We start from the raw sequence: 16104 nt of genomic DNA on the forward strand, positions 1-16104 counted from the left end.
GCATTCAAGCCATAATTGACCAAACAACTACAACAAGGCGCTAGTTGGATAATTTTAGAGTCAGGTTCAATATACCAAGCCTTTTTGAACATCTTTGACATGTTTGACTCTTATTAAATTCTTTTACAATTTATTGTGAAGTTATTTTTCTTTGGAGAAAATCTTAGGTGAAAACCTTATAGGTGTTTTCTTTGACAGGGTGCAAACTGTTCAGAAAATTATGATTGTCCCTCCTAATGTTTTAACACATGTCTTCGGATATTTCAGCTTATAATACGTGATAAAATATTATTGAATCATCACTATAATGATTTTACAACATATTTACTTATGGTAATTTAGACAACTTTGTTCAAAATATAAAAACTACCGTGATTAGTCAATACTCCAACATCCATCACGAATTATTAAGGTGATAAGAATTCCTTAATTAACAGGTCAGAATCCTAACATGTTTGTTTTGTACAGAACCTGATATCTTCATAACTTCAACAATAGTTTTTTAGACTCCTCTCTCCCCTTATTTTGAAAATACATGTTTTCCTATGTTAAATTACACCATGTTCCCTGCAATTCCCAGTTTAATTATGAGGTGACAATAAAAAAAGAAAATGAGATATTTATCATACTAGAAAAGATTCTTCTTGTACGATATCTGTAAACCGCAGAGCATATATATCTGTGCATTTTGCCGAAGTGATATTTTACAAACTATTAGAGCTTACAAGTAATTGTGGATGATAATGGCTGCAGCCAAAATCCAAACTCTTTGGTCCCTTTTCCTGTGGAACAAGAGAGATGGTCATGTCATGTGTGGTCAAGTATACAATACAGCAACAGAAGGTTGAGTGGTCAATTTCACTCACGAACCCCTATCCTCCAACTATCAGTGTTGTCCTTAAAGTGGTAAAACCATTCACACTAGCACAATTTTTGGAGCAGCAAAAGTTTTAACATATAGAGGCCAAATAAAAAGTGGTCTCAGTTTGTGAGTTTGATGTGATTGTGCTCAAAGATGTGACTTATAATTATGCTGTTAGCCTGTTACGGTTTTTCGTTAGTTACTTGGCTGTTGCTGATTTTTCTTTAGTTGCTTTGCACTTGGACTAGTTATTATGTACTTATGTTATTATGTTTTATAGAGTACTTGTTATAGATGTGCACATGAGGTGTTTACTTTTATGTCTTGTACTATTATGGATGTCCTGTTATCATGTTATGGATGTATTGTTAATTAATTTACTATTCTCAAGAGTCCAGACTGTCAATTGGACTTCCTGATGTGCTGATTCTCTCACTGTGAAGATGATCGGTGCAAAGAATTGTATCTATAGTTGATGTTTTTACACTTCCCGGGAATTGTTTGATCGATGTGCTGATTCTTCCCAATTGGACTTACTGTATCTAAATTTATTTGATGTTTATACACTTCCAGGGAATTTTATTGGATAATGAATCTTGGTGTAGTAACTGATTGAAATTTGGTTTTGATTTGGCAGGATACATTTTGGATTTTCATATCTCTTTGGTGCTCTTTCATATTTACCAGCCTTAAGAGCAATGCATTCCTTTCCTTTTATGAGTAAATTGTGTTTTTGTGTTTTTTTTTCTGAATTTTAAATAAGTTTTTCAATTTTTTATGAATTTTGGTTTTTTTATTACTCTAACAATGAAGATTTTTTTTGTGGAATTACAAGATGGCTTCAGAAAGCTGAGCATTATGTGACACTAATACAGAATGACCACAGTCCCAAAACACCTAAACTTCTCTATACAATTTCCACCAGTTATGTTTTTAACATTACCAACCTCACTTGGAATTTCTCATCTGAAGTGCTTGTGATTCTGATTGTTTGCATATTAATGGGAATGGTTGCAAGCTTTGGCACTACCTTCCCTCTCTGGCTGTGTTTTCCAGCCTATTGCACTCTATCCATTGTCTTTACTAATGGTGTATATTCTTAACTATGTTGTTGGAGGTTTCAGTTGTGTTCTTCATTTGGTTTCCTTATTGGTACTTTCTCTTAACTTAATTTAAGAAGTTCTGAATTGATACTTTCTGTATGCCAAGTTCTGCATTATCTGTCTCTCCAATAAGGACATGCTTTGTGCTAAGGTGGGATAAGTAACCAAGAAATGATATAAGAAACTGATTCAGAAAAGCAGAATTACTTAATAAAATGAATCAGTTTCCATGGCAAATTATATTCTACAACATGCAACATTGAGATGAAAAGTCAGAAGCAGCATTGACTAAGCAGCTGAGTCCTAAGTCAAAGTCCTGAGTCCTGACTGTGCCACTGTTACCATGGCAACTGCAACTTACTTGATTTAACATATTTTTTTGGCCATCAAATTTATACTAGCTAGTTTGGTAATTTTTTAGAGAAATACATCATAGCAGTAAATACCTAAAGCGCAAGTATTGAGCATAACAAAAATCAAATAAAAAAAAGTAATCCCGGATCCAAAGCATCATCATCAATATATTTGAGTCACCTAATTCCTTGAAACAGTTAAACTACTCGGTCAATTTTAGAATAAAAGTCATAGGCATCAATCTTAACATAAATCCAAATGATAGCAAAGTCTAACTTAATGTTCAGATTTATTTTGTATTTATGCAGAAACAGATTGGAAAATATTGTGCTGAGACATTCCACATGTTTCTCTAAGCACCATAAAATGTATATCTAGCAATGTCTTTCATTTTAATTTTTCCTTAATCTCATAAACATATTCGGCTCCTTGTATTAACAAATCAACACGAATCCTAGATATGGGGATCATGATTTTAGACTTTCCAACCATTCACCAAATTAAGGGAAGTAAGGCCTCAATAAAACAAAACCATATAAGTTATTAATATTTGCTAAGCTCACATGGAGCTAAGCTACCACCTAATTTGCCCATATTATATATAGCTAGCGGTCATTATTACGTTTAATCGATGTTACCAAACACTGAAATACTGAATCCTTTTCAGGAAGTAAATTAATATACAAGCAATCAAATTCAACCCAAAAATCTCCATATTTTGACTATAGAACAATAAGAACATAATGGTACATGCACTGATGCACACACAAAAAAAAATTCACTGCATTATTGCATCCAAATCATATTTTCTTTTCAATTTTTCTATAGCTCTTCCTGTGCCTGTGCGTATCAATCTGTATACATACTGAGAAAAAATAATAAAAAGTTCAAAACCATATATGATCAAGAACAATGATTCAATCACTGCCTCTCTAAATCATGATCAACAATATCATCACAACTAGAAGGTTGGATTCTCCTTAACGATCTCTCCCTACTAAGCATTCTCCGGAACGAGCTCAACCTCGAAGGATTTGAACCATGAATTTTAGGCGAACTATCAGACGTGCCTTCAGCTCCTGGCTCAAACAAAACAGGAGCTGAGGGTGCTGTTGCATCATGCGGACCTATCAACACGGGACCCTCTCGCGGCTGCAGCTCGAGCTTGGGTCCCGTGTTAGTGGGTTCGACTTTGGTTCGACAAACAGGACACGTGGAGTGGGAAGTCAGCCACGTGTCGATGCAACTCACGTGGAAAGTATGCTTGCAATTCGGAAGCAGCCTCACCTTTTCTTCATGTTCCAAAGCGCTCAAGCACACCGCGCATTCTTCACTTTCATCTTCTTGCGATTTGTTTAAGATGAAAGTGGGAAGCGCGTTGATGAGGGTAGCGTCGAGACCTTCGTTGGCGAATTGGGTGGTGTTGTGGGCGGCGACGGTGAGGGTGAGTTGGTGAATGGCGGCTCTACGGCGAGCTTGGCGACGGAGAACGAACCTGGCGTAGAGGTGAAGTGCCAGAACCAGAGCTAACACCGCTGATAATGAAACTATGGCAACCAGCAAGATCCTCTTGTTGAAGTTGTTGTGGTCTGATGAGAATCGGTTATGGAAGTTAACAAATGGGTTGTAGTCTCGATCATCATCCTCATTGAAATTACTACTCATTGTGCGTGTGAGAGATAGCTAGAGAGGGTGTTTAGTTATGTTGTTTGGTGTTCTTGTGTTGTGTGTTTGAATAAGTAAGAAGAAGAAGAAGAAGTTGATGATGATGGAGACTTGGTTATGGACTTTGACTTTGGTTATAGTTGGTGGCGTACGTAGGTTATGCATGTTGTGTGTAACGCGTGTGGAGTGGAAAAAAGTGGCCAAAAGTCTTTGTGATCTCATTTTTCTTTATTTTTGTGTTGTTTTCCTGTTGGGGCTACAAAAGTCTGTTGCCGTAACTCACAAGAAACTCTAGTTTTTTTCAAAAGTTTTGACTGTTGAACTTTGACACTAGTAGGCCTCTTGCCCGGAAAACTAACATGCATTATTCCTTCATACTATAAAAGATGGAGTGTGAACAAAACTTTTTCCTTTAACTAATGTAATGGGAAGATTGGATTATTATGGCATGCCTGTTCACACCATCCCATTTTTCTTTTTTCAAAAGTACCTATTTTACATTTTGAAAACTAGTAATATGAAGAAGAAAAAAATTAATTTATTCCCACAATTCCACTTACACTTTATATGAGAAAGATAAAGATCGATGAAAATGAAAACAGTATAATATGAAAGATAATGTGATAGAAAAAAAATGAAAACAAAAAAAATGTAAAATTGAGATAGAAGAGAATTGGAGTATATATAAATCCAAACTCAAGAAAAAACAATTAAGATGGTTATACCTACTTACACATAGTCATGCTTTTTTTGGTCAACCATGCAGTCATGCTCGATTTACAAAAAATTTACCCTTAAACAATTGTAATTTTTTTACTCTATCATTATTGAAGTTGAAGTCCACCGCGAATCTTTTAGTTTGGGGACCCAGCTTCATCTTCCAGTATTCCAGCTCAACTCTTTCTCAGTACTTTTGGCCCAACCACTCCTACCACCTACCACATGGTGTATAAATACACAGATAATGGGCCTCAAGCCCAACCCAATAATACAAATAAAAGAAGAGAACACAAATTTATTTCAGAACACAAATTTTTTCAGCATTCCATCTGTCTTTGTATTTGATTTTCATAGGTGTTCTTTGTTATTTTTCTCTCTATTGTGAGGATTAACGCCATGTTTTGTAATTAAAAACATTAGGGGAAGAACAACCCTCAGAAATCCAACCCCATCTTTGCCCCATCTGGGTGAGGATCTACGATCTGCCCATGAGTATGAGAAATGAAAAATCAGTTAACAAAATAGGGCAAAGTCTGGGTGACCCAGTGGAGTATGATAAATCAGAAGAATGTTTGATGGGGAAGTATGCTCGAGTGAAGGTCACCTTAGATCTTTCGAAGCCACTCAAGAGAGGATCTTCCATTCAACTGGCACCGAACAAGAAAGGAAAGATCTTCTTCTAATTTGAACGGTTACCAGATTTCTGCTTTGTGTGTGGGCTCCTGGGACACACAATCAAATCTTGCCCTGATAGAGAGACCGAAGACGAGGAAGATGAAGAGAAGCTGAAACTGCCCTATGGCCCATGGATGAGAGCTTCCCCCAAAAAAGTGACCAGAATGAAGAAGGAGGGCTATGCAGAAAAAGAGAAAGGGGTGCAGAGAACACTCTTCAGCAGGGAGCTGGAACAGAAGCAGAATGTGGAGCAAGCAGCACAAACTGAGGAATCCAAAACTACACAAATGGAGTCCCCTAACGCTGAGTTATCGCAAGAAAACCCACCCCAAGAGGAGCCCCAAAGTCTGGATAAGGTTGCTGAAGTCTTCCAGCAGTTCAACATCACCCAGGATATAACTGTAAAAGAAGTACCTCATGAGACAAATTTTGAGGTAGCCCCTCACTCAGAAGATAAAAGCCACAACAAAAACAGAAAGGAGGAGGGGAATGGAGGAAGACTCAGGGGCTGGAAAAGGATAGCCCGAGCCAACGCAGGAGACTCTCCAGCACTCCAAGGATTCAATGTGGGAGACAAAAGAACTGAAATGGAGATTGATGACGATGAGATGGACCATAGTGGATATGAGAAGATAAGCAAACCAGAAAAGACACCAGAGAAGATATCGGCAGTGCTAGAGGACCAGCACAGCCGGAAGCAATGAAAACCCTCAGCTGGAACTGCCGGGGCCTGGGAAACTCCCGAGCAGTTCGAGCCTTGCAAAGGCTCACACAAACCATGGATCCCAACATAGTCTTCTTAATGGAGACCCGTAGTAAGAAAACAGAGATGGAGAAAACTAGAATGAAACTGGGACTAAAGAACATGCTGGTGGTGGAGTGTCGAGGAGAAGGCAGATCAAAGGGAGGTGGTCTAGCTCTTCTGTGGAGCGAGGAGACTAATGTGGAAGTCATCTCCTTTTCACTGAACCATATTTTGGCCAAATATACAGATGAGGACCATTTTGTTAGCTATCTGACAGGCTTTTATGGACACCCTGAACAAAACAACAAGCATTTATCATGGGAACTGTTGCTGCACATCAAAACAATGGTGGAGGGACCATGGTTTTTCTTTGGAGACTTTAATGCCATAGTCTCTAACTCTGAAAAGAGAGGTGGGGTAGACAAAACAGTGGGACAACTCGAGGAGTTCACCCATTGCCTTAATCAATGCGGCTTGGTGGACCTAGGATATATGGGGGAATCTTTTACTTGGTGCAACGGAAGAGAAGGAGAGGCAAATATCCAAGAAAGACTTGATCGATGTGTTGCCACTCAAGATGCTTTAGAAAAATGGCCTGCCTCAACTGTGACTCATATGACAAGGTACCTTTCAGACCATGCACCCCTCTTAATCAACATTTGTAGCCAGCACCAAGAGACCCACAGAAAAAAGAAGGGAATCTTCAGATTTGAAGAGCACTTGACCTGGGAACATGAGTTTGGATACCATCTGAAAAAAGCTTGGGATGATGGAGGTGATGGTCTGGAAAACAAGCTGGACAAAACTAAAGAAACCTTGACATCTCTAGCAACTGAATTTGGGAGTTTGAAGAGAAAAATTGCAGATATGGAAAGGAAGCTGCAACGGGCGGAAAAGTGGGAGCCAACTGAAGAAAACCTGATTAGTAAAAAGGAGCTAGAGCATGAAATGTCAAAACTACTAGAACGAGAGGAAATTTATTGGCGACAACGTTCAAGAGCTCTGTGGCTTAAACAGGGGGACAAAAATACTAAATTCTTCCATGGCAAGGCAAACCAAAGAAACAAAAGAAACAAAGTTTGCAGAGTTAAAGATCCTCAAGGCAACTGGGTTTATAAGCACGAAAAGGTAGTGGAGAACTTCATGCATTATTTTGAAGAAATTTTCAAGAGCTCACAACCTGAGAATGTTGATGAGACCTGCCAGAAAATCAAAAACAAACTTGAACCGAGGGCCTCTCAAGAAATGGCTGCTGAATTTACTGCAGATGAAGTGAAGTGGGCACTCCACCAAATGCACCCCCTCAAAGCTCCTGGGCCTGACGGCTTCCCCGCTCTATTCTACCAAAGATACTGGAGCCTAGTAGGTGGAGAGGTGACTACAAAAGTCTTGAGAATTCTAAATGGTGAGGAGGATCCTCTAAGCATCAATCAGACCTTCATATGCCTCATCCCGAAGGTTAAAAGCCCAGAATCCCCAAAAGATTTCAGACCCATTAGCCTATGCAACGTGATCATGAAGCTGGTCACAAAATGCATTGCAAACCGCATGAAAGAGGCCTTAGGAGACATAGTGGGGGAGGAGCAAAGTGCCTTCGTCCCGGGGAGACTTATTACAGACAACGCCTTAACTGGTTTTGAGGTCTTCCACTACATGAAAAAGAAGAGGAAAGGAAAAAGAGGTTACCTTGCCCTCAAGCTGGACATGTCCAAAGCATACGATAGAATCGAATGGAGCTTTCTAAACCAGGTTCTAATTTCCATGAACTTCCCCCCTCCCTCATAACACTGATTACAAAGTGTGTTTCCATTGTTACATACTCTATATTAGTAAATGGGGAGTCATCTCCTTCTTTCTCACCTCATAGGGGGCTCCGCCAAGGGGACCCCCTATCACCTTATCTGTTCATTTTGTGCGTTGAAGCCTTCTCAGGGCTGATTGCAGATCAAAGGCAGAAGAAACAATTACATGGAGTGCAAGTGGCAAGAGGAGCGCCCCACATCAGCCACCTATTTTTTGCTGACGATAGCTTGATCTTCAGCAGAGCAACACTGGAAGAGGCAGATAGAGTGATGAGTGTCATCAAGCAGTATGAACGGGCCTCAGGACAGCTTGTAAATTTGGACAAGTCAGAAATTTCTTTCAGCCGAAATGTGCCAACAACCAGTATGGAGATGATCCAAATGAGGATGGGAGTAAAGGCTGTGACTGTTCACGACAAGTACTTGGGCCTTCCAACTGTTATTGGACATTCAAAAAAAGTCATTTTCAGTAAGATCCAAGAAAGGGTATGGAGGAAGCTACAAGGGTGGAAAGAAAAAACTCTCTCAAAGGCGGGAAAGGAGATTTTAATAAAATCTGTAGCTCAATCTGTACCGAACTATGTCATGAGTTGTTTCAAAATTCCAGTTGGCATATGTGACAAGATTGAGAGCAATCTAGCTAATTTCTGGTGGGGACAGAAAAACAATGAGCGGAAAATCCACTGGTCAGCTTGGAAGCACTTATGCAGGCCTAAAAACAGGGGAGGTTTGGGGTACAGGGATATACAAGATTTCAACAAGGCACTCCTCTCCAAACAAGCTTGGAGGCTCCTAAACTCTGAAAACTCCTTGCTGTACAAGGTGTGGAAGGCTAAATATTTCCCAAGAAAGGACCTACTCGATGCAAGCCTTGGCTACCAACCAAGCTATGCTTGGAGAAGTATATGGGGAACCCTGAAATTCATAAGAGAAGGCATAAGGTGGAGGGTGGGGAATGGTAGAAGCATCAACATTTGGAAAGACTCATGGATTCCGGGTGATGGAAGCGGTTTGATCCTCTCCAATCCTAGTGTCAATCAAGAGGTGGACATAGTAGCTGATCTAATGCTACCTAATGGTGCTGGCTGGAACCTCCAGAAAATTAATTCCCTCTTTTTCCCAGCAGAAGCCCAAGTCATTAAGTCAATACCCCTAAGCTGGAGAAATGTGGAGGACAAAAAAATGTGGAGGTGGAGCAGAACTGGTTCTTTCACTGTTAAATTAGCTTATTACCAACTGCAAAGTAAGAAAATCACAGCTCAAGCAAGTGGCTCAAATAGTTTGAACTTTCCTTGGCAGAAATTATGGAAAGCAAGAGGCCCAAATAAAGTGAAGCACTTCATGTTTAGAGTTGCAAACAACCTCACACCGTGCCAAGCAAACCTTGAGAGAAGAGGAGTCCAAACTACAGAGGGCTGCATAATGTGTGGAGCTGAAGTGAAGGAAACCCAAGACCATCTTTTCTTGCACTGTAACTGGGCAAAAGCGGCTTGGTTCCACCATCCCCTGGGCATTCGCACTGACCACCTCAACAATGGATTCATTGAATGGTTGAAAGAAATTTGCCAACACCAAAACCCTGAGATCACGGGACAGATTTTCCAAGGAGCCTGGGCAATTTGGAAGGCCCGCAATGACAGATTCTTCAACAACTCAAACCCTGAACCTATCAACTCAATGAACACGGCAATGGCCTGCCTACGGGACTGGATTGAAGCACAGAATTTCAAGGGCACCGAGGAGAGGACAACGCCAGAAATAGCTTGGAAAGCACCTCCAGAGGGGAAAATCAAAGTAAATGTAGATGCTGGATGGACTGGAACAAACTCCACAGGCTTTGGTTTTGTTGCCCGCTCCCATACAGGAGCTCTTCTAGTGGCTGGAACGCATATGGAAGAACAGAGACTTGATCCACTAATAGCAGAGCCACTGGCACTTAGATGGAGCATGCAAAAGGCTTATGAGTTGGGAATGGATAGTGTGATTTTTGAATTTGATTCTCTGTCTGTCATAAGAGCTCTGAGAACAGAATCAAGTGTGTGGACTATCCAGAACTTAATTCAAGATTGCAAAGCTCTCTCAGAACTGTTCATTTCAGTTTCTTTCTCCCATGTTAAGCGCTATGCTAATTCCCCTGCCCATTTACTTGCTTCTATTACTGTTAAATTTCATGATCAGTTGTGGTGGGATGTACCTCCAACTGAGTTAGAACATTCTCTATTTGTAGATGCAGCTTTCTCTTAATATAATGAAGTACTGAAATTCAAAAAAAAAAAAAAAAACGCCATGTTTTGTAATTAACTAGTTAAGTGTAGCTAGTTTCCTCTCACGTTGTTAGGTGATGAGAGGTATAACCTGTATACTTAGATTGCTCATTGTTTTTGCTAAGATAGTTTTGTTCAGAAGGTTGTAACTGAGTTAGTTCCATCCCATTATTGGGCTTGATCTAACTTTGCAATTGATCTTTGAAAAAAAAATTGTGTGATTCTTTCATCCCAAAAAAAATGTGTGAGAAAAAAATTGCCCCGCTCAAGCTATAACAAGCAGCTTCCATATTGAATGAAATAGTGTTAATACATTACCGGTTTCATTTTTCATACCTTTCCTTTCTGGTCATTGTTTGTGTTTGTTTGACAAAGGTAGGATCTTAATGGTTTGGGTCACACTGTTCTTTCATTTGTAGCAGGATTTGCCTGGGAAGATTATTTATTTTGCTTTGGTCAGAATCTAGCTAGGTTGTTGAATTTCAGTTGGGATTTTCTAGCTAGTCATTATTGGGGTTCCCTTTAAGGATTATTGTCGCATGGAGGAGGTTTGTCCGTATTATTTACAAAAGACACAAACCAATGGCCAACTCAACTCAAACCAAATCATGCAGGCAAATAATGCATAGCAATTAATTAATAATATTATAGAGTACATTGGAACACAGTTTAAAATCTAGTTTAATCCTAATTTAATATAACCTACCAATCTGAGGACCGTCTCCACTATAACATGAAATTTTTCCAGGGCATTTTGTTCTCACTTACACACTTTTTTGGAAATCACTAATCTCATATTGCTTAAAACTCCAAAGCAAGCACAATTAATCAGATTAGGTTACATTATATGAATGTATCACCAATCTCACATTACTCAAAGGGATTGTAGACTAACATAAACTTCTCACATCTAATGTAAGTTAAATGCTGATGAGTCTCACATTAATTAGAAATACATAAAACACCAATGAAAATGGCTGCAACAGGGAGGGAAAAGAAAGCCATAAAAAAAGTTTGACCCAACCAGACAAATTCTATAGTGTTCATCTCTCTAATCTTCCCACTTTATCATATCTGCTAGACAATGCTCCTGCATCACAAGGCAATAACTTGGTTACTTAATTTGCACCATTGCATGGGGAATTGCTTTGATGAGTTTTCATTCCTAGTTCCATTAAAAACAGAAGATAACAAGTTTGTGAAAATGCCAAATCCAATGAAGTGGTCCCTTACCCCATATTTCCTTTTCCCAGTGATATTGTTTGCTGTAAATGGTCCAAGAAATAAAACAAAGAGGGAAATCAGTGTGTACCTGATAGATATGGGAAGAGTGCAGCATTGTGCAGTTCATGTTTGTGGTCAGTGATGATGAGAGTTAGGTGAAGGAGAGGATGGCCTGTCAGAAGAAACTCCATGGCTCTCATCCTCTCCTTGAATCCTAGCTGGAATGCAGAACCCAGGTATTGCATCAGAGAGAAACCTGCTGCCAAAGATTGAAGCCTGGTGAATTGCCTTGTGATTGTGATTATCTGAGGAAGCCATTGGAATCTCATTCCAAGGACGAAGTGATGGTGAAAAACTGGACTGAAGGGTCCCCCTGTGGGAATAAGCAGAAGTACCATGGCCTAGAATTGCTGGTGAATTCACCATGAACCCACCTCTGTTCATGTCAGTGGTGGTTGAATCATTGTTCCATGTAACAATCCTGTGATAATTGGTGTCAAACCCAGAGGGAGTTGAGCCAGAGAAAAGGGTTTGGTCACTGGAAGTTTGCCCACCACCTGTTTGAGATTGTGCGTGAATGAGACCATGGTCTTGGAAAGAGTGAAGAGAAAGGCCAAGGTCCTGTGCAGGGTAGCTCTGAAAGTTTATGGAGGAAGCAGCAGTGGTTGTGGGGAAGAAGGCTATGGCATCATTGTCAATAGATGATGGAATGAATGCTGAGTTCTGGTGGTTGTGCTGCTGGTTATGGTGGTGGTTATCTGGGTCCTCAGCTAGTTGTCTCTGGAGGTGAAAATTGTAGCCAGAGGACTCAGATTGCTCTGCAATTCCCATCTCACTTGACCCTGCATTCTGCTCTGCCTCTTGGACTTGTTCAAGATTAGAAGGTGGTTGCCATGGAGGAAGCTCAGCAAGCTTGTCAATGGCGGACTTCGCCTTCTTGATGAGCCAGTCGACGGCCTTGCTCGGTCGGTCGTAGCCGAGACGGTCTTGAACGTCGTAGAATTGAATGGCGGTGTGTGCTGATAGCCGAACCCTGCGGTCACGAGGACCTTTTGAAGTGTAAACCTTGCTATGCCGATCTTTTCTACCTGTGGATCGAACAATGTGGCCTCCTTCAACATGAATAATTTCTCCCCCAGTGCTCTTCATTCTCATTAGTCCTGTGTTTGCACCTTCTGCTTCATATGCATACTGATATGGTTGTGAATGATCAAAACTTGTTCTTTGTCTTGTGATTTTTGTGCTCTTGCTAGATGTGTGGCTGATGATGACTACCACTGAGATTCAGATTCTTCTTTTTTTCCCTTTTCTGGTGGCCTTCTTTTTATCTCTGGCTTTCTGCTTTTGCTATTCTAATGGAATTTTTACTTTGGATACTCTTTGGTTTTGGTTTTTGGCTATGCTTCCTGTTACTTTTCACTGTTGGTGCTTGTTCAGCTCCATCTGCAGCTGCAAACAGCTCTTAACTCTGCCACTCTTGCTGATCCCAAAAAACCAAAACCTGCAATTGCAATCTCCCAAGATTCCCTATCCAATAACACTTGCAGTAGCATTCCAAAAACTATATAAGAATGAACACACAGAAACAAAAGTGAAATTACTCAACGCTTTCTTTATGGGATTTATATGCAACACATGTGTCTGGCCTTTTATCTACAAGAGTAAAAGGACAGAGTAAATGAGTAGACTATTGGTAGGTATTCTTTAAGTGGACATCCCAAAAAAAAAATTCAGAAAAATATGCAGAGTTACTCTGAACTACTGATTGTACTGGGAGGGTAAAAACACAAACTACAATAGGACATTGAACTCTGTGATCTATCTAGCTTTTGATAGAGCTGAGGAGATGTCACATGGGTTCAGAAGGGTTGCAAGAAAGAGAGTGAGGGAGAAAAAAATGGTACCTTTGGCCTATGAGAGCTTGTTGATGCTTCTGCAAAGTGTGGCAGAGTGAAGAGATTAAAGATCTTTTGGTCGTTTTTTAGCCCCACAAACGCAAATGTAAGAAGAAGACTTTGACACAAACTCCAACTCTTTGGAGTTTAACCAAGTCCTCAACTTTCTCCTATCTAATAGTAATAATATATACCCTTGAGTTGAAGCTGTTTAGTTTAATGACCCTAGTTGGTGCTAGTGTTGAACTATGATTAAGGTTGTGGATGATAAAGAGGTAACTCTCAATGGCCATCTCTTCCACAGTTCTACCCACACCTTTTTGAAGCCTCTGATAATGACATCTAACAGCTTTTTTGGTTCCTTTCCTATCTGTACTATGTGATTTCACTATTAAGAACTGTGTTTATTTCGATAAAAGGAACGACATTCACCCTCTACCTCACTGTGGATTCTCATTACACTGCTAACCCTTTCCACCAAATAAAAATCATGCTTCTTGAATCATTCAGTTAAAAAGAGAGGAACTTTTGCTGAGCTAGAAGAAGGGGTGCATTGATGAGCTTGGTGCTTATGAAGCATTAACAAATTATGGAAAGAGTGGAAAATGGTTTAATGACTTTAACCAATCAAGTAATCAGCAATTTAATGGTTGGTAATTCAGGGTAATTACATATCACCTTCAATAAAATATCAGATCTTTTTTGCTTGTTTAGTTTTGGGGTAAACGAGAACTTTTAGCATAAAGTAGATTATCTTAAAAGTGCTTACATTATAATAGCATTTAGTAAACTTTTTGCAGTTAAAGTAGTCATGTGTTTTCATTAAAAATTATTATAACAGAGATTGGCTATGGTGTGAATCCAAAATCCCCATTCAGAAGTCCTAAACGAATAATGTTATGTACACACTCTTGGAGAGGTGGAAAGAGGTGAAAGGAAGAGAGATAGAAAGAAAAGAAAAAGTAAGAGAGAGAAAGTATGAGATGTGATAGATGATAAGAGGAGAGAGATAGAAATAAAAAGAGGTGGAAATAAAGTGTTTAAAAAATGAGGTGTGTATATATCATTACTGGTCCTAAACCCATGCGGGTTAATTTACACTATGTTTGGTTAGAGGGAGGGGTAAGGAAAAGAAAAGAAAACACATAAATTGAGAAATGAATTTAGTCTAATCTTAGTCCAAATTCATTCATTGGTTTTCGTGTTTTTTTTTTCTTTTCACTTCATTTTCCTCCAACCAAACAAAACATTTATGTCAAAACGATTTAAGAGTGTCTAGGGGTACAAAAATGGACACGATGAGAGCTCCGATTAGTCGAATTATGGCCGGTAATAATTAAAAAAATATTGTTAATATACTTTTATTATAATATGTACTATTATTGAAAAAAATTGTTGTTTGAGATTGTGAAACAAAGAGTAAAATAATAATTATTGATAATACAATGTTACCAAAATATCACTTTTAGTTTTACTAGAACAATGTGCAACTATTAAATTTTACATTGGAGTAGAAAATAATTGTGGTTGATTAATATGAAAGGTGGTAAGGAAAAGAAAATTTCACTCATTATTTTATTTTATTTTTATTTCACTCATCATATTTCTCACTACAGTGCATATATAATTATATATATATATATATATATATTACAGCGTGAAAATATTATTTTCAGAACTCCACCACCTATGTTTATTTATAGAAAGAGGACTACCAACTCTCATGTTTTAATTTCTTATTTAGTTAGTTAAAATTTATGTAAGTTCTATTAAATTAAAAACAAAGTTCTTATGTTTAACTAGTATTTTTGACTCGCACGGGGATATTCACTTTTATTCACTTTTAGTATTTTTGTGTTTTTATAATTTAAAAAATTTCCAACATTTTCGCATATCTCATTTATATTATTTATTCCATCCTACCACTACAATAAAAAAATGAGTGTCATATATTAAAATTAACTATGACATCAATTATTATAATTATTAATATAGAATGGAACTTGAAAAATTTGTATTCTATATACTATAAATTTATTTAATGCACTTCAATTTTATAACTTATGCCCCTTTACAATCCACTTGCAAGCTTCACCCAAATTCCATGTAAATGACATTGTTTCAGGTTCTATTACTCATATAAATTTATCAATTTATGATTAGATTTAAAAATATTATTTATATTTATATGTCTTGGTCTGTTATTTATTTTTTGCAATAGTAACATAGAACAATTTATTTATTTATTTTATCTATTTGAAAAAAAATATGTGTTTTAATATATTTTCCTTAAAATTGGAACAACATAGAGTTCACTCTATTTAACTCATGAGCTGTCAATCAATCTAATGTAGTGGTGCAATGCACATGGTCGTTGGACTCTCGACAAAATAGATCGGAAAAGCAAATAAACATTGTCCACTAACAATCACCAAATGTAGATAAAAAAGCATTAACCATTAAATTATTGCCTTAGATCAAATAAAAATATTAAACAATTTAAAAATATTTGTTCGAAGAGAAAAATGTATAGCACCAGATAGAACCCCCCAAAACATACATAATCTAGTCCCTTAATGTATCAACCACATGTCATAATAAATTTTAAACTTCTTTAAGACAAAATATCCAATTCTTTTATGCAAAGAGGTTCAAAGACAAAACAAAACTTCAATTTACAAAGAACACCCTAAACAAGTTCACATATGCTTCATTACTTAAGGACATGGATAACTCATTAGTTTCAATCAGCTTCTCTATTATATTCTTCCACCCATTGTGTTTCAATTTTAGTG

General features: G+C 38.2%; 2 protein-coding genes across 4 annotated transcripts; both read right to left on the reverse strand.

The window, feature by feature from the left end:
• Nucleotides 1-3014: 3014 nt before the first annotated feature.
• Nucleotides 3015-4099, reverse strand: LOC130746847 (RING-H2 finger protein ATL40-like). Its single transcript, XM_057599590.1, has one exon. It carries the CDS (start codon nt 3982-3984, stop codon nt 3241-3243), a length of 744 nt encoding a protein of 247 aa, XP_057455573.1. The 5' UTR covers nt 3985-4099; the 3' UTR covers nt 3015-3240.
• Nucleotides 4100-10799: 6700 nt separating this feature from the next.
• LOC130746848 (transcription factor TCP4-like) lies at nt 10800-13557 on the reverse strand. Of its 3 annotated transcripts, none has more exons than XM_057599593.1 (3): nt 13319-13557; nt 11503-12954; nt 10800-11280 (listed from the first exon to the last, which is right to left on the reverse strand). In XM_057599593.1, the coding sequence occupies exon 2, from the start codon at nt 12567-12569 to the stop codon at nt 11550-11552; it is 1020 nt and encodes a 339-aa protein (XP_057455576.1). In that variant the 5' UTR covers nt 12570-12954; nt 13319-13557; the 3' UTR covers nt 10800-11280; nt 11503-11549. The 3 variants fall into 3 exon arrangements, with proteins under 3 accessions (XP_057455576.1, XP_057455574.1, XP_057455575.1); XM_057599591.1 differs by having other exon boundaries at nt 11503-12975; XM_057599592.1 differs by having other exon boundaries at nt 11503-13067.
• Between the last annotated feature and the right edge of the window lie 2547 nt (nt 13558-16104).

Source organism: Lotus japonicus, chromosome 3, assembly GCF_012489685.1.
Source record: "Lotus japonicus ecotype B-129 chromosome 3, LjGifu_v1.2".
Classification (NCBI taxonomy): domain Eukaryota; kingdom Viridiplantae; phylum Streptophyta; class Magnoliopsida; order Fabales; family Fabaceae; genus Lotus; species Lotus japonicus.